The sequence below is a fragment of the Sycon ciliatum genome, chromosome 5, assembly GCF_964019385.1.
Source record: "Sycon ciliatum chromosome 5, ocSycCili1.1, whole genome shotgun sequence".
Taxonomy (NCBI): Eukaryota; Metazoa; Porifera; class Calcarea; order Leucosolenida; family Sycettidae; genus Sycon; species Sycon ciliatum.
The window spans coordinates 24,641,836-24,659,720 of record NC_088647.1 but is presented as its reverse complement, the minus strand read 5'-3'; the positions used below and the strand labels follow the sequence as shown (position 1 = coordinate 24,659,720).

The following is a 17,885-nucleotide window of genomic DNA, read 5'->3' as shown; positions in this document are numbered from 1 at the left end:
AAAGTAAGAGAAGGATAGATTTCAGAAAACCTGCTTCGACACGCTTCCTCTCCTTGCTGCTACTGTTATACTAAATTAGTTGGGCCGTGTAGTCAGCACATTGAGTTGAGGGATCCTGCAACGGAGGTAGAGCTAGAACTCTCACTTCTCTGTGCTTTTTGAAATTTTTCTGTTTCACAGGTTCATAGCCTCCGCAGCATTGTCTCTTCGAATTCCCGAATCATCCGTGGAAGTGTACCACTATCAGGACTTCTACAAGCTCACCCTGGAAGAAGTGAGTGGACCCTGCTCAGTGCCTTTGCCTAGAATATATTTTAGAAGAATTTGCCGACATCACAGTGCCACTTCATGTGCTGGCAAATACTACAGACTACAGTTTCCCTTAGTCTGCCTGCTTCAACGGTACTAGCAAGTGTGCACTGTGCCTAGTGATGGCATCAGTTTCTGTGAAAATGCTGGATTAGAAAACAGGATTCACCTGGCTAAGCGATTCTGTATAGAAACACATACTCTGATGGAGTGGAAAGACCTGCGTATGTTGTCTAGTATACCGGCAATCATGGGTAAGTAATACAACATTGAATTCCACCGTAGCACCAGCCCCACGTTCACAGCAGCAGCATTTGAATCCCAACGCACCCGTACAGTTTGAACAGAGGCTCACAAACACTCGTCCGCTCTACAGCGCCCAACTGATGAGCCTGCCACACCGTAGTACTCCACCGCCATCATTCCAACGTCCAGCTGACCAAACACCCACACCGTACACGCACAGTTCAGTCACATCATACTTCCACAAGACAAAGAAGTCAACACAGGGTCTCCTACGCGGTGGTTCCCGTGTAAGGTGCAAAGCGCTCCACGTCAGCAACATAGACAGCGGCTGCCATGCTGAGGCAATAGCTAAGTGGTGCGCAAACAAAGATGTTCACATCATCAAATGCTCCGTGGCTGAAACACGCTATTTTGGACTGGCTTATGCCCATGTTGTGATTCCTGAAGAGCACTTCACCACGATCCAACGTGATGATTTCTGGCCTGCCTCCGTACGTGTTCGCGAATGGCGCTTCTCCTCTGACAGTGTAGGTAAATGAGCAGTACTTGCATCCTAAATCCCAACGCTCTCCCCTTCAACCCACACCCTCCAACTACTTCAACCGTTTCCTCGAGCCTGGACTCTACACTAAATGTTTTTGCACAGCCCTTCCAACCTAACTCCAGCTCCTCTAACCATTCTACTCAATCTTCTTCCCACGTGTCTGTTGCGGTGATAAATGCACGCTCAATAAACAACAAACTCGGTGAACTCTCCATCCTTTGTAATGCCAAGAAGCCTGACATTATCTGCATCACCGAAACTTGGCTCACCACCAACCATACCTTACACTTGCCGAACTATGCAGTATTCCGCCGTGACCGACCGCAAACTCCCTCTAACCCTGACCCCTTCAGAGGCTATGGGGGTGTTGCTATCCTGGTGCTCACTACCGCCTTCAGCAAAGTGAGAGAGATTCACTCATTTCGGCAACAGAACTTTGAAGCAATTGCTATTGAAGCTACTCCCATAGGTTCATCCCAACCACTGTCGTTTGCCTGCTTGTATAGACCCCCTAACCAGCCCGCTGCTGACCTACAATATTTTGTAGATACTCTGCGGACTGCTCTCATTAAGCTACCTGCTCCATCATCTACCATTGTAACTGGTGATTTTAATGCCCATTGCCAGAGCTGGTGTGCCTCCGACTCAACATCTGCTGCAGGCTCTGCCTTGTGTAACCTTTTTCGCTCCATAGCACTGTCTCAACTTGTTACGTTCCCCACCCATCTTACATCCAATGGGCCCCGTGGCTGCCTGGACCTAGTCGCCACAAACATTCCCGAGAGGTTCACATCCATTGAATCCCTGAGCCCCCTGGGTGCCTCCGATCACTTAATCGTCCTCGGCAGGCTCTCCATAGCTAAAGACATAGCACAGTCTCGAGAGTCCACATCTGACACTGCACCGCCTCGCTTCAGCCATCACTTGCTCACTCAATCGCAATGGGAAGGCGTCAATGCTGAAATTGCCGCAACTCACTGGAGTGACCTTTTATGCGGCCTTGATATTGATACAGCCGTTTCTAACTTCTCGTCTGTCCTCGAATCGTCTCTCTCAGTCTGCTCTTCTCACCGCGATCACCAGTCAACCACCAGAAACCGAAGCCGCCCTTCACGCCAGGATCCACCATGGATGACACCAGTGCTCAGGGCAGGCATTAAGAGAAAGCATGACCTCTACAGCATCTATAAAAAATACCCTACCCCGTCCAATGCAACGCAGTACAAACGTCAGCGGAATATAGCAAAAACGTTATCACGTGTAGCCCATAAAGAATACATCCAGTCCATTACTACTTCTCTCACCGACAGCCAGCGCCCATCACTTCACTCATTTATAAGAACTCTTCGTAAATCAGCATCGTCATTGGGCTCTAGTCCAACAGCAATCACACGGTCTGACCAAAGTTCCGCCACTGCGCCTCTTGATATCGCGGATGCTCTGAATGAGCAGTTTACCAGCTTCTGCGTTAAGGATAGACCTGAATGGTTAGTTCCTCCTATCCACCAAATACCTGTAGAGTCAACGTTTACATCGCTGACGATTTCATCCCGTACTGTAACCAGATACATACGCAGTCTCCCCAATAAGAAGTCTCCTGGTTACGATGGTATACCAAACGAAATCCTGAAACACCTCCAAGACAGCCTAGCATATCCGTTATCGCTGCTCTTTAACATCTCTCTGTCGTCTGGAATCTTTCCCTCCGCATGGAAATACGCATTAGTGGTCCCAATTTATAAGCGCAAAGGCTGCCGGTCGGATGCAACGAACTACAGACCCATTTCCCTACTGTGCTGTATTTCAAAGCTGTTTGAGCGCATTGTGTACGATCAGCTATATCGACACTTGTCCCCGTACTTGCATACCATGCAGTCTGGTTTCCGGCGAGGGGACTCCACAGCTCTGCACCTAGTCCACCTAATCCAAAACATCATGCAGTCCCGACATTTGAAAGAACATACTGGCATGTGCTTCTTTGACCTGGCGAAAGCCTTTGACACTGTTTGGCATAGAGGCCTGATTGCCAAGTTGGGTGCCTATGGCATTGGTGGCAACCTGCTTTGTTTCTTTGAAAGCTACCTAACTGACAGGCTACAGGCTGTACGCGTCGGCAACACCCTCTCGTCTCCCCAGGCAATTAATTCTGGTGTGCCACAGGGGTCAATCCTGGGGCCATTATTCTTTTTAGTCTACGTCAATGATCTACCGATGTCTGTCCCTAATGTTTCACTGTTCGCCGATGACACCACAGTTTCCGCTTCAAGTAGTTGCAAGCAATTGCTAGTCAATGACCTCCAGAAAAAGATAAACTCCACCATTTCTTGGATGTCGACTTGGAAGCTGAGACCGAACACTAGTAAGACCAAAGTGATGTTCTTCTGTAGCGGTGCTAGTGATCAGTTCTGCAATGTGTCTTTATCATGTCCTGGCACCTCATCGACCATAGAAATTGTCCATGAACATAAGCACCTTGGTATAATTATTGACGACTGTCTAACATGGGCTCCTCATGTAGACTATATTTGCAAGAAAACTAGTAGTGTTCTCGGTATACTATATCCTCATCGTTCTCATTTGCCAAATACATGCCGTTCTATGTTTTATCGCTCGTATCTATTACCTATTTTCCAGTATGCATGTCAGTCTTGGTGTAGTCTAAGTCAACATCTTGTGAACAAACTTGAAATCCAACATAAATCTCTTCTTAAAATATTGTTTAACAAGCAGCGTTTATTTCCTAGTCTTGAGCTCTATTGTATCAGCAATACTCAGCCACTGCAAGATAATCGCAAACAGCAGCTTTGCGTTTTGATCCACAGAATTCGCCTAGGTAAAATTCCCATTCATCTCTCCGTATTCAATTGGTTTTCTCTGTCCCGGTCCACTCGTAATAGTCTCTCACTTCCCTGTGCTAATTCAGCCGCATTTACCAACTATCCTCTGTTTTTGTCCTACAGCCTTTGGCTGCAACTTCCCCAGCATGTTAAGACATCAAAATGTCTTTCCAGCTTTAAAAATGCACTCCGATCGCATAATGTAGTACGATAGGATCTCATTGCTGGATTCTTGTCTATCCTTCTTTCTTCTCTTTTTCTATATTCCTTTCTTTTCTTTTCTTGCCGTGGTTGGCTATCACCCCTCTCTCGCACTTTGCGTGCCAATTGGTCATGAACCACGAGTTGAGTGAAATAAAAAAAAAAAAAATAAAATAAAATAAAACATGCAAATGTAATGTGTACCCTGCTGTGTATTCGTAACAGTGTTTCATGCATCTTGATCTTTGTAACACGCTGCTGCAGTGGTGTGAGCGATGTGTGTCTGAATCGTGTGAACACTGTGTGTTTGCTGCTTTGTCTCTTACAGGCAGTGAAGATCAGTACCCACTACCCTATACAACTGGAGATCATTCAGCCTGAGCCAAGTGAGGATGCATACGCTCTCGGCTAACACTGTATTGCTGCTCAGGGCTTTACTGTTGAACCCGGCAGTGTGTGGTGACGTATAGTTTGTATCATTGAACACCCTACAACAGCCACTTGGGGATGGTTGCTGGTGCGGGGTGTTGTGCAGCGCAGGCAGGCGTGTCGCACCAACTTTGGAGGTGGGGCGGCCATGGAAGGGGTCCGGGGTCCTCCGCCGGGAAAAATATTCAAAAATTGAAGGCAATTGCAAGCATTTCCGGGCATTTGGTGCCATTTCAGTGTACGGTCACTACAATGAAAGACTTTTTGATTCTGGAAAAAAACCAAGAAGATGCTACGATCGGGGACAAACATTACCCTCCCCTGGGAAAAAATTCAAAAATTGAAGCCAATTGAAAGCATTCTCAGGCATTTTGTGCCATTTCAGTGTACATGGACTTTTGATTCTGCAACAAACCATGATCGGGGACAAGGATTTGCAACGTTTGCGCTGAGATCATCGCGCTTTGTTGCAGTGTGCTAAAAAAAAAAAAAAAAAAAAAACAATTGCAAGCATTCTCAGGCATTTGGTGCCATTTCAGTGTACATGGACTTTTGATTCTGCAACAAACCACGATCGGGGACAAGGATTTGCCACGTTTGCGCTGAGATCATCGCGCTTTGTTGCAGTGTGCTAAAAAAAAAAACCGGCCAAAAAAGTGGCCGGTGCGGTTCCGACGCCCTTGGCAGGCCTTACCCCAGTGTACATATATGCAGTACTCATGCACTCCATACCTGAACAATACACAATGGGCATATTCCACCATCGTTTGTCAGACGGCTCTACCCACTGGACAGCAGCGTGCTCAGTGTCATGCACCGACAGTAAAACCTGGTTTAAGCGACCATCCCACGGTGCAAGGAAAAACGTTAGCCAGGTGGTCTTTAGAAGCAGATCCCATACATTCGCGGCATATCGGAACGTGTATACACACTGTGTTCATGACAATGTACTTCCATGTACTCATATTGACAGGTGTGAAGCATAGAACACTTGTGTGCAGGCAGAGCACTCATCAGTTTCACACCTCACTCAAGTGCATGCAGGGTGCCCTGCACAGTCACTAATGACTTTTCAATTCTGTTGACTGCTTGTACTCACTTCTGAGCACGCTTCAACCCTGTTGCAGTCAAGCCTATCAGCAAGAATAGCACTTTGGTTACTAGTAGTTTTGGTCGCTGTATGCAGGTCAGATATGACACTTGGTAAACTAATAGTCGGTCGCTGGTCATGCAAGGCAGGTGGTTGCTGTACCCGGTGCACTTTCTGTGTAGAACTGTCCGTGCATGGAAAAAACGGTCGTTAAAATCATGTGGCCGCTAAAACTAGACGTCGCTTACACCAGGCTTTACTGTAGTTCCTCAGCATGCTGGTCCTTTACTCTATGGTGGTGTTGCAGATCTATAACACGACCATGCAGGGTGGCCATGTTGGTTCTAAAACTTCTAACTCCACTCGACCCCTGCATATATGGGTATGGGTCACATGATGTCAGCCACGTTGGTTCTAACCTCAACTCGACCCCTGCATATATGGGTATGGGTCACATGATGTCAGCCATGTTGGTTCCAACTCCACTCGACCCCTGCATATATGGGTATGGGTCACATGATGTCGGCCATGTTGGTTCCAACTCCACTCGACCCCTGCATATTCTGGGTCACATGATGTCAGCCATGTTGGTTCCAACTCCACTCAACCCCTGCATATTCTGGGTCACATGATGTCAGCCATGTTGGTTCCAACTCCACTTAACCCCTGCATATTCTGGGTCACATGATGTCAGCCATGTTGGTTCCAACTCCACTCAACCCCTGCATATTCTGGGTCACATGATGTCAGCCATGTTGGTTCCAACTCCACTCAACCCCTGCATATTCTGGGTCACATGATGTCAACCATGTTGGTTCCAACTCCACTCCACCCCTGCATATTCTGGGTCACATGATGTCAGCCATGTTGGTTCCAACTCCACTCAACCCCTGCATATTCTGGGTCACATGATGTCAGCCATGTTGGTTCCAACTCCACTCAACCCCTGCATATTCTGGGTCACATGATGTCGGCCATGTTGGTTCCAACTCCACTCAACCCCTGCATATTCTGGGTCACATGATGTCGGCCATGTTGGTTCCAACTCCATGCAACCCCTGCATATTCTGGGTCACATGATTTCGGCCATGTTGGTTCCACTGTCCACATGAGAGTTATCACTGTGCTCTCTTCTTGAAATCAGTCATGGTTGGCTAGGTAACCGAAGGAGCACAGATACATGTCCTGCACTGCTCGATAATACTTCACTGTTTTAATATATCTCGGCCAGTTCTTCTGTGGTTTTGAGTCCTGCTTTTTACTGCTACCTTATGGGACTTCGTTTCGCCATGCTGTATTAATTCATGTAGCAAAACACAAAACAGTACATTCTAGTGCATAATCCATAAAATCAGTAAAACTACCGGCGTAGCAATCTCGTTTGGACTGTCACTACTGTGTTTGCTTGGGCATGGTATAAACTTCATGCATGTGTAATCCACTATAAACATGATATTCTTCTTTTGCTAAGACACATTCTAACAGGGGATGTTATGTTGAATTTTCCATTTTTCCTTTTTTCAGGTGAAAGCAGACCAGTTCAGGTAAGATGGCATCGATATCATGCATTGGATGTAGCCTGCAGTAACAGTGTTGTGTGTGGGTCAAGTATGATGACATCACCATCACCATACGTTGTATCTGTCCTGCAGTGTTCTAGTGTAGGGCTTTGAGCATGATGACATCATCAACATGATACATTGCATGTGTCCTGTGGACCTGGACTCTGTGGATCGTATAGTACTAGTATAATACATAACGTTTTGTGCGTTGGCATTATTCTGCATCTGGGTATGTACACAGAGTACTCAACTGCTGTTGATGATGTACACCCATTGTGCATGACAGGAGTTTGATCATTTCCCTTTTCAAGTTTAGACTGATCACTGCCGTATTCCGCAGCAAGAGTGCTCCTCTGAGTTTGGGTCTGTTCTCCCCTCACTGTGTTGGTGTGACTGTGCTGGTGTACTGTGCTGGTGTGACTGTGCTGTGCCATAGAGTACGATCAGTGAAGCTGCTCTGCTCAAGCTGTATGGCTACGGAGGTAAGTGAAGTGTGGTGTACAGCGATATAGTACAACACCAACAACATGTACACACACAAACACACATACAACACAACACAACACAAAACACAACACACAACACAACATAAAACAACATAACACACACAACACAACACACAGATACACACACACACAGACACACACACACACACACACAGACACACACCTTTGACTTTTTACGCCCATCGCCGGAGGCGATGATAGCGATGCCACAGCAGAAGCTATAGCAACTTGTGCTGGGATTGCGCCATTCAACAGCTTGCAAGGCTGAAGAATTGACTGCCACTATTCAGCCTGGTCTACACCACACAGCTATGAAGTGGCTTTTTCTGGCCAGTGAATCCCTACTTTTTGGTCTTTTTATTTTTTAATTTTTCCCGTGTAAACATCACACCACATACTCCGGCATGCACTGGCTGTTGGTAACCACCCAGGAGAATGAAAGAAAAGTCAGGGAGAGTCTGAGAAAGAGAAGAAAGACGTGTGTGACCATAATTCGATTCGCAACACACACACACACACACACACACACACACACACACACACACACACACAAACCTACCCCCCCCCCCCCCCTACGCACACACACACTGACTCACGCGCTCAGGTGTATGCATGCGTAACTCCTCAATGAAATGTAATACGTGTGTTTTATCTTGTCAGTTGTCATGCAATCACTGCCAGTTCCACCAGCACTTTGAGCACTTCTCCCATTGATTTCTAACACAGGAGGTTGAATTCTGTTTTCAAAACGTGTTCTGTTTAGCTGCACTCGGTTGTGGGTACATCACAACCACCCTGCAAGGTGCTCTGACGGATGGAAGCGGCCTTGATGAGAACTACCGAAATGACCTCGACTGCGTCTGGGTGATACTCGCACCGCTCAATCACAGCATTTCTCTGAGAGTAACCTACACGGTATGTTGTGCTTTGCAAGTAGATTACCCCCCCCCCCCCCCTCCCTTCCACGACCCCAACCCAACCCATTGTGTTGCACCTGCTTACCTTTTCTGCTCTTTCATTCCATGACTCTCCTCATGGTGGTGTCTTGTGGTGTACTGGCAGTGCACTGATGATGTCATGGTGGTGTACTGATGATGTCATGGTGGTGTACTGATGATGTCATGGTAGTGTACTGATGATGTAATGGTGGTGTAGCGGTTTTTGTCACGGTGACGTCATTGTGATGACATTCGGGTACACACATAGCCTAAAGGTACAACTGGAAGTTATCTTGGAAAGTCTTTTTCAGTACTTGTAGAAAACTTCAGTTTTTTCCAGTGTCGAAAAAAAATCAAAGCCAGGGAAGGATTGGTAAGCATTCATGCAGCCATTGTAACACTTTAATCATCAGCCTTCGTTGCATGCATGCAAGGGCAGAGGCAGGGGCAGGTACATCCCAAAGTACCCACCCTACGCCATCAGAGTTTAGTATTAGTAGTGACACATATACTTGTATACCTGCAGTGCTGCTCAATTGGGGACTGGCGGATAATGCTCGGCGAAAGAAACAATTCTGCTTTTCAGTCTGCTCAAAATTCTGCTCGAAGCACATGGGGGTTCTGCTGACTTTTCTGCTCAAAAAGCGCTCATCCGGATGCATCTAATTCTACATGTTATAGTATAAAAAATTGAGGAACTGCCATCTTCAATGGGTGGTAGATCGTGTGCTGCTGAAGCAGACATTGCACTTTGACCTCTGTACTAAAGTATAGCACGAAGTCAAGCGCCAGCGCCTGCCACTTGTACTGTGGCTTGCGGACTGGATGATGTAGCGCTGTGTCTCGGCCTCGAAACGCAGCGCCCTCTGCCAAGCACAAGCGAGCGCTTGAAATGCAGTGCTAAAAAAGTACCCAGGATTGCTGAGAAGTGAGAGCAAGGGAAAGCCTTGAAGTAACTAGTTAGTTAGGAGTCTTAGGACTCGGGATAGATATTCTGCTTTTACAAGCATTGGTTCTGTTAAATTCTGCTCTCTCTCGTCTGTGATGCCGTTTCAGCCGAATTTTCTGCCGGCATTATCCGCTAGTCTCTAGATCGCGTGAGTCAAGTTTGGCCTTGCGCCAATTCGCAGCCCAGTGTTCGCAGGTCTAGGGCTGCGCAACACCCGGCGCATACTTGATTGACTCGACTGGATTTCATTGAGCAGCACAGTGGTCATGATGATACTGCACTCTACATGTAGCTACCAGTTTTGACTGAATCACAACAGCCAAGTCTTTTTACTCTACTACCACTTGCACTTTGCCTTGCAGTTTGAAAACTTCTACGAAGATCGGCTTGATATTCGCGATGGCTACACGCTCACGTCACGGCTCATTGCACGGCTGCAGAACAAGGGAAATCGAACAGTCACCACCACTGGCAACTCACTGCTGCTCAACTTCCGCACGGACAGCACCGGAACAGGACCTGGATTTGTCGCCACATTCACAAGTGAGGATGAAGCCGATTTGCTGTGAATTTGTTCTGTGATACGGAATTTTGGCCTCATTATCCACTCCTCCCCCCCCCCCCCCCGCCACAAACACATCGAACCTGACCTCCTCCCCCACTCCCCTCCCTCCCCACCCCCTCCCCTTTCTCTTTTACCACTCTCTCGCTTGTCTTCTCTATTCGCTCCCAATAGTTCACTTTAGAATCGCTGTTCAACGTTTGAAATTTTCGGTGTGCAAAGCGGGAGTTACTAACACCAAGATCCCAGGTCGATGGTGTTATTGGTTGTCTTACCAGCATGGGTTTCATTGTGTCACCCCTACCCTCCCTGTTGGTCTGCTGTTGTTGTTTACCCGTTGCCCACTAGTAAGGTGTGTGTCTTCCTCCACGGATTCTGAAATGCTATTCATTGAGATTACCAATCACTCCTTAAAGTCAATGCTACTGATTGGGTTTTTGTTTGCTTGCAAATTATAACGGAATTTTCCGTCTGTTCTTCTGCTTGCGTCCAGCTTCGCCACAGTGTGACTATACGCTAACGGACAGAGAAGGCAACTTCTCCAGCCCGCTCAACAGCTATACTGGCCACTACCCTAATAACTTGCACTGCACGTGGAACATACGCGTACCGCTTGGCATGGTCATCAAGCTCAGCTTCTCGAATTTCCAGGTTCGTGATCAAAGTTGCTGCACACACAAAGAACGGTGCTGTGAATGCTCAGGGTAGGAGCTGGCAGGATGTTTGTCGGGGCCATCGTTAGTCATGTACCATAGAATGCATTGTTTGGCTAGGTGGGATCTTTAGTAGATGTTTGGTTAAAGTCTTCAAGATAAACTGGCACTAGCCCAAGCCAGTCAACTGACAGCAGCTAGTCAGCTAGACCGGTGTAGACTGGTTCCATGACGCTTGTCCAATTATCATATTTCGGATGGTTCTTAGCCGGTGGTGGTAGTGATGGTTCTTAATCGGTGTTGGTGGTGGTGATGGTGGTGGCGGTGGGGGGGGGGGGGGGGGGTAGGGGTGGGGGTGGGGGGGGGGGGGGGTGATGGGACACCTTCATTGGTTGACAGTAGAATGTTTCCATGTCACACACTAAGAGTGTAACGACAAAGGCAACGTCTTTGTTTATTATGTATTGCTGGAATGACAACTACACCATGGCTTAGTGACAGGTGCTTCTGTAACCTGTAGCAAAGGTCCGGGTTAGAGCTCTGGTGGTGACAAAGGTCCGGGTTAGAGTTCTGGTGGTGATACTCATTTTTTTCTTTAAAGCATTACCGTGGCATACAGCGAAACCTTTCAAAGGCGACTACTCAAGTGACCGTCAATATAGGTTCCCTGTGTACAGGTGGTCTTGTCCAGTGCCTTTTGGCATGGAAATAACATCACTTGGTCCTGGTTGTGGTGGTGCTGTGGGACAGGTGGTAGCCTTATCAGAGTGATTGCCTTGACAGGTTTAACGGTGATTGAATGCTGCAACACAGAGTGTGCTACTCCATATCATTAACCTAGCTTGTTGGCGAGCGGAAGTGGAACTTCAGCATGCCTTGTCAGTCTAGCCATAGAGGTGTGGCAAGATAGCCTTTAACACGCTGAGCATTAGTGTCGTCTAGTACACTTAGAACTTATTGAGTTAGAAGTATGTGCCACTGTTGTCGAGTCCGTAGCAAAACTGTAGGGAATGCAAGCAGAAGTTGATGCAGGAATTTTACTCTGATTACATCCGGGCTTGGCGTTGATCAGCTATTCTCCCGAATTTTGCTCTCTTCCACAGGTTGAACCTGATGGCCAGTGTGCTGCAGATTACGTCATTGTCGTCGACGGCCTGGTGACCAAGGACATATTCAGCCTGGCGCCAGCGAAGGTCTCTGCCCTGCAGCTCTCTCAGAACACGCTGCCAAACACGCGCCTGTGCGGCACCATCCTGCCACAACCATTCACCAGCGCCGCCAATCAGATTGGTCTAGGGTTCTCGAGTGACTACACTAACACCAACAAGGGATTCACCGTCTTCTATAAAGCTGTTGGTAAGAACAATGACTCTATACTCATGCGTGTACATGTATAGTGAAGCCTGTGATAAACAGCCACTGTGATAGGAGACCACCTGTCTGAAGAGACCACCTGTTTACAGAGACCATGCTTCTCAGACCCTATACCTAGCTTCACCATGCATTTCTGACCTGTGTGAAGAGACCACCTGTCATTAGAGACCGGTCACCTCTGGTCCCCGCGTCAGACCATGCAAAGATTTGCAGTGTGACCTGTGCTGAAAGACCACCTGTTTTCAGAGACCGATCATCACAGGTCCCAGATCATGTTCAGTATACACTGTTGACCCTGTGATGTGAGATCACCTGTAAAGACCATTGTCCGTGCACCACAGTATCCCGGGGTGGTTGCCAAACAGAGCTGTGAGTGCACGGGCAATCTGTTTTGCACAACCAGTCTACTTTTGAGCACCGGCAAGACGGCAGTATTGTTGGTTCATAGACAAGCCCTGCAGCTGCACACATCGATAGTACCAAGAGTACATAACCCCCAAGAGTGTGCAACTCCAGCTATGGGGTCTGCGACGGCAGAACTTCACATCATGTGATGAAGCCGTACACATTATTTGCACTCTGGGCAAGATAGATACAGGATTCTACGCAACCCAGGTTTGGATTCAAGTCTCTTCTGGTCACGTTGCACTGTTTGCCAGTGTAACCTTTTGAACCATGTCACGTGATGTGAAGTTCTGCTGCCGCAGCACAGCATAGAGGTTGTGCAGGCAGTTGCACACTCTTGGGGGTTATGTACTGTTGCTAGTACTGGTAGCAGGGTTCGGCCTCTGCAAAGCATTGTTCTAAAGCAGATCACCATAATAAATGCTCCGTTAGATCAGCCAATGCCCAATGGCAGTTTCTGACTGAAGTCCTTTTTGTGATCCTGCCTCAGGATAAGCAGGTCTGTATAACATGGTGGCACATAATTGCATTGATCACATTGGTTTTGGTCCCGGCCGTGATTGAAATATACCTGCCAATAGCCACGCAACAATTGTGTTCTCTGTGCTCCGTAGATGCATCGTCCTGTCAGAATGGCTTCCACTTTTCCGGACACCATGGGAACTTTGAGGACAACAGCGGGCCCTCGATCACGTACGCGCCAAACCAGAACTGCTCCTATTTCATCGAGGTGCCGGCTGGTCACATCATCTCTGTAAAGTTCCTGGTACTGGATGTTGAGCCATCTCCGGGATGCCAGTTTGACTATTTGAGTGTGTGGGACACTGCTTCGGGGCATATACTCGAGAGGTTGTGTGGATTTCAGCCACCCGAGAACATCATCGTATCCAGTGGGTCCAGGATGCGTGTGCAGTTTGTGACGGACGGCTCGCTGGAGTTCTCCGGCTTCGTCCTGTCGTATCGAGGTGAGGCGTTGCGTAATGTGCGCTGTGTGTATCAGTATGTGTGTGTGTGTGTGCGTGTGTGTGTGTGTGTGTATGTGTGTGTGTGTTTGTGTGTGTGTTTGTGTGTGTTTGTGTGTATGTGTGTGTGATTGCGTGCGTGAGCAGTGGTGTCAGTACTCTACCTAACTAGCCGTTGACTTCAGATAGGACTACAGTCTCTCCATCCATCTCTTTGGGTTGCCGACCTGCTTGTCCATACATTTTCAATGGCATACCCGTCCTATTTTGTAAACCCTGGGCAACTCCCTATTCTTTGCCTATTGTCAGACTCTTCCAACATCGAATATGGCAAGCCTGTAAAATAGCAAGGGTCACACAATGCAGGATGTACAGTCATCATTTCTACCACTATACAAACATGTGCGAGATACCAACAGTTTGGCTTGGATATTAATGAATGGACCGTAAACTTCGTCAAGTAACCGGGCCCGTGCTCTCCCTGCACTGGCTCATGGCCTTGAGCTGATCGTGCACTGATTTTCTGCTCGTGTTGTTTTAAAACCTGTGTCTTGCACAGCCTGTCCTCGCTGTGCGGATGGAATGTTTGCTGCGCTGCCTTGCTTCGATGTGTACAGTGGCTTCTGTACGGGTAAGTGGTGGCATTGTTCGGTGGAGGCTGACCCAGTGTTTCTTTGTCCAGGTGCTGCACTGCCCACTCACTACCTGCAGGTTCTGTGAAGGCGGCTTCTTTTGCATTTGTCAGCCGTGACACGCTAAGTCCAGACTGTAGGATTCCTGAGGACGGCTTATCGAAGATAGTGATATTCATTTGCCAGTTTGCTAACTATATAAATAGTCTACCGAGTACGCGGTGCATGGTGCAGAATGCAGCTGGTCCAAAAGACCAGTTACGGCATATGCATTGCTATGACATATAGTAGAAGCGTGCGCACACATTTTTTATGAGTACTGTTGTAAATGCGTTGAAAAGGTCTCCGTTGCACGTCCTGAGATCTCGTCACGACTTCGACTCCTTGCCTGTTTTCCTGCTAGCTGTTGCTGCATGCCATTGATTTAGTCTAATTGATTCTGTATTAGGTAACTTCTCTTACCTGTTGGTCTTTGGCCACGAGTGTCGTCTGAGTAATTATGAACATTGCGTTCGTTTGCTAGTAGAGTTCACGATTTGCTAGGGTTACTTACGTGCTTTGTTACTATTCTCCCTGAGTGAAGTTCCGCTGCTGAGTAATCCTACGATGTGTCACTATCTGACAGGGTTTACTGTCACCCATATCGGATGCAAGCACCCACTGACAGGTGAAACCCTTCGGCTTCCCATACGTCTCTTTCCTCTTTCCTTTCGGGTTAATTATTGTAGTTTGAATTTCTATTTGTTTATTTATTTTGTGTGTGCGTGCACGAGCCGCTGCCATGTTTCTGCAGTCGTGTATACCATCATAAACGGTCATCTCACGCGTGCACGATATCTGGCTTGCCTTATTTGTTGCGTGTTTGGTACGCTGAGTTCGCTTGGGTCGCCGTGTGTGCACCGGTACTGGCACGTTTTGCTGATGACAGCGCTTTGAGTGGTTTTGTTCCTTGGTTGTTTTCTTTGGTGGTTTTCGTTGTTCTCTCAGAGTCGCAATAGCTCTCTTACCCGTATACCCGTTATGCATTCTATTCTATCATTACTGTAATGTTTATCTATCTAAACTCGTAATGCCCGTGGTGGTTGAGACTGAGAGTGCTTGTGTGCGGTACGCCTGGAAGTCTTGAGTGAGGTATCGTTGAGATACAACGCATACACAAAAAGTACTCTACCAATATCAGACCGCCTCAAACATCCAGCACCATGCCATAGGAGTTAATAACGAGGTACTTCAAAACTATACGCCATGACCGAGGCTATTTCTTCGTGAATTCGTTCCGTCTTTTCTTCCTGCCTGCGAACAGAATGCAGAACCTGTTCGGCGGATGAAATCGAGTTGTCACCATGCACGGCGACAACGAATCGTGTCTGTGCAGAGAAGGGCACACCGCCGTTGGAAGAGAAGCCTGCCCAGTGTCGGTCTGATCATTTCCTGTGCCGCGGTGGTGGTGTGTGCATGCCTAAGACGATACTGTGCGATGGCGTTGCACAGTGCCCGCAGGGTGACGATGAAAGTCATTGCGGTAAGTGTACTTTTTAAAAGTGTTGTTTCTCTTTTTCTCCTTCCGTCTTTCTTTGTTGTGCTCTCTCTGTAGTTTTCCCTGAGCGTCTTGGTTCCATGACTGGCTTAGTAGTAGGGCTAAGTCGGGTAGCATTTTCTTCGGGTATCGGGTTCGGGTAGTTTGCCACGGGTAGCACGGCTACGCGATCGGGTAATGTTTCCATGGTAACACCACAATGCACCCCTTCCCTTACACACTGGGTAGACATGCGGAGTATTACGCGAATTTGTACACGTGCACTGACTGTACATGATGTCATCTGCGACTTTGGGTTTTCGGGTACTATTCTGTACCCGTATACCCGAGGTCCTCACGGGTAGCACGGGTACCGGACTACCCATGCACACCACTACTTAGTAGCATGCACACATTTCTCTCTTCCTCTCCTTTTCCTCTCTCTCTCCCTCTCCCTCTCTATCTACTAGCACCTCTCTCTCTCTCTCTCTCTCTCTCTCTCTCTCTCTCTCTCTCTCTCTCTCTCTCTCTCTATCTATCTATCTATCTATTTATCTATCTATTCATCTCTCTCTCTCTCTCTCTCTCTCTCTCTCTCTCTCTCTCTCTCTCTCTCTCTCTCTCTCTCTCTCTCTTCTCTCTTTTCTTGTAGTTATAGTGCTGGTTGGTGTAGTTCCAGTTTCATTTTGTTCTGGAGTAACCATGTGAAGTAGCAGAATGTGCAAACACTACTTCATTGAACTTTGAACATGAACTGAGATGATCATCGGTTCGGATGGTAGTTGAACTGTCAGAGGAAATCTCTAGGCTCAGTACGATGCGAGGTATCACCTGGAAATGTGTGCTCCTGTAGCAAGCTGTGATCGTCTAGTGGTTAGGACCCTACGTTGTGGCCGTAGTAACCCAGGTTCGAATCCTGGTCACAGCACACTTTTTCTTCTTCATTTGACTAATTGTGTCTGGGGCTCCTTGAACCTTTTGTTGTTGTTGAAATTATATTTTGTATCGCAGACCAAACGTGCAATGGTGCCCAATATGAATGGCGATAAAGTAACGGCCAAAAGCCAAGGATACAACAAGCAAGCCTCCACGAAAGAGAGAAAAACATAGAAACACAGACTGCGTATACTCAAAAAGAAAAAGAGAAGGGAAAAAAAGAAAACAAGAAGAAGAAGAAAAAGTACAAGGGAAAAAGGAAAAAGAACGAAAGACAAAAATAACGAAATCAAAAAGCACAGTTGAGTCACAGTTGAGTCACGACTCCAAGTCCAAGCCTACAGTCCATTCAGAAAAGATTGATATCCTAGCTTTTGGCCATAAACGGGTCAAATTTTGAGTTTTCGTCTCCTTTTTTTGGCAATCCCCCATGGAATGCTCTTCCAATTGTGTTTTTGAAGTCTATTTCTCCAAAAAGCAAGCCATAACAAGAATAGGATTTCGGCCAGGTTTTGCCCCCAAAGCACTGAATTGGGCAAAAACCATGGAAATCCAGGCCGTGCACTCCACTTGCATAACAGTACATTTGCGGTTCGAACCCCAGTTGAGGTGCCTTTTTGGACCCTTTTTCAAGTTTCGAATCGCGCGGCACTGCACAGTGTACCACAAAATCGCCAAACACGCGAGCTCTCCAGAGCCAGCGCTCAACCTTTTTTGAATGGACTGTAGATGCTGGCTAGCCATAAAAATAAACCTTTAAAAGTCTCTTGAATGATCTATGGCAGGCGAGGGACTTGAACTCTAGGGGCAGGGCGTTCCATAATCTAACAGCAGAAATGAGCGGCCAACAGTCACCAGAGACTCGCCTGGTGGCAGGGACAACATACACATTTGGATCATTGATCCGAGGGACGCCTTCAGTCTGGCGACATAGGCGCTTGGATAGGAGATTACTAATTCTGGCGGTGTGGATACAAAGCATGAGGAGGCGGAGCTTACAATGGGCGATTTGGATGATGGGGATGAGGCCAAGACGGGTGTAGGTGGGATATGTGTGGGAGGGGAATGGCTGGTTGGCAACGCAGCGGATAAATCGCTTGTCGAGGACCGAAAGCTGAATCCGTTGGTGCGCAGAGAGAACCGAGAAGAAGGCATTGTAAAGCAACATTGAAGATGTGACCTAGAGACAATATTCTCCAATATCTTACTTTAGTCATAAGATTGAGGGAGTACT

The 17,885-nt window shown here is 47.4% G+C and overlaps 1 protein-coding gene and 1 non-coding gene across 4 annotated transcripts in view; both read left to right on the top strand.

The window, feature by feature from the left end:
- Nucleotides 1-17,885, top strand: part of LOC135818131 (uncharacterized) — an 82,949-nt gene that overhangs the window by 46,677 nt on the left and 18,387 nt on the right. Inside the window, exons 7-17 of one of the 3 annotated variants that reach the window (XM_065331463.1) lie at nucleotides 181-274; nucleotides 4,466-4,523; nucleotides 7,181-7,200; nucleotides 7,655-7,700; nucleotides 8,488-8,639; nucleotides 9,974-10,154; nucleotides 10,667-10,824; nucleotides 11,930-12,182; nucleotides 13,220-13,570; nucleotides 14,127-14,198; nucleotides 15,503-15,721. In XM_065331463.1, coding sequence (XP_065187535.1) covers nucleotides 181-274; nucleotides 4,466-4,523; nucleotides 7,181-7,200; nucleotides 7,655-7,700; nucleotides 8,488-8,639; nucleotides 9,974-10,154; nucleotides 10,667-10,824; nucleotides 11,930-12,182; nucleotides 13,220-13,570; nucleotides 14,127-14,198; nucleotides 15,503-15,721 — 1,604 coding nt within the window. The remainder of the gene's footprint in view (nucleotides 1-180; nucleotides 275-4,465; nucleotides 4,524-7,180; nucleotides 7,201-7,654; nucleotides 7,701-8,487; nucleotides 8,640-9,973; nucleotides 10,155-10,666; nucleotides 10,825-11,929; nucleotides 12,183-13,219; nucleotides 13,571-14,126; nucleotides 14,199-15,502; nucleotides 15,722-17,885) is intronic. The other 2 variants (XM_065331462.1, XM_065331461.1) reach the window with 2 other exon arrangements.
- Nucleotides 16,572-16,643, top strand: Trnah-gug (transfer RNA histidin (anticodon GUG)). Its single transcript has one exon. It is a non-coding gene; the product is annotated as a tRNA-His (tRNA).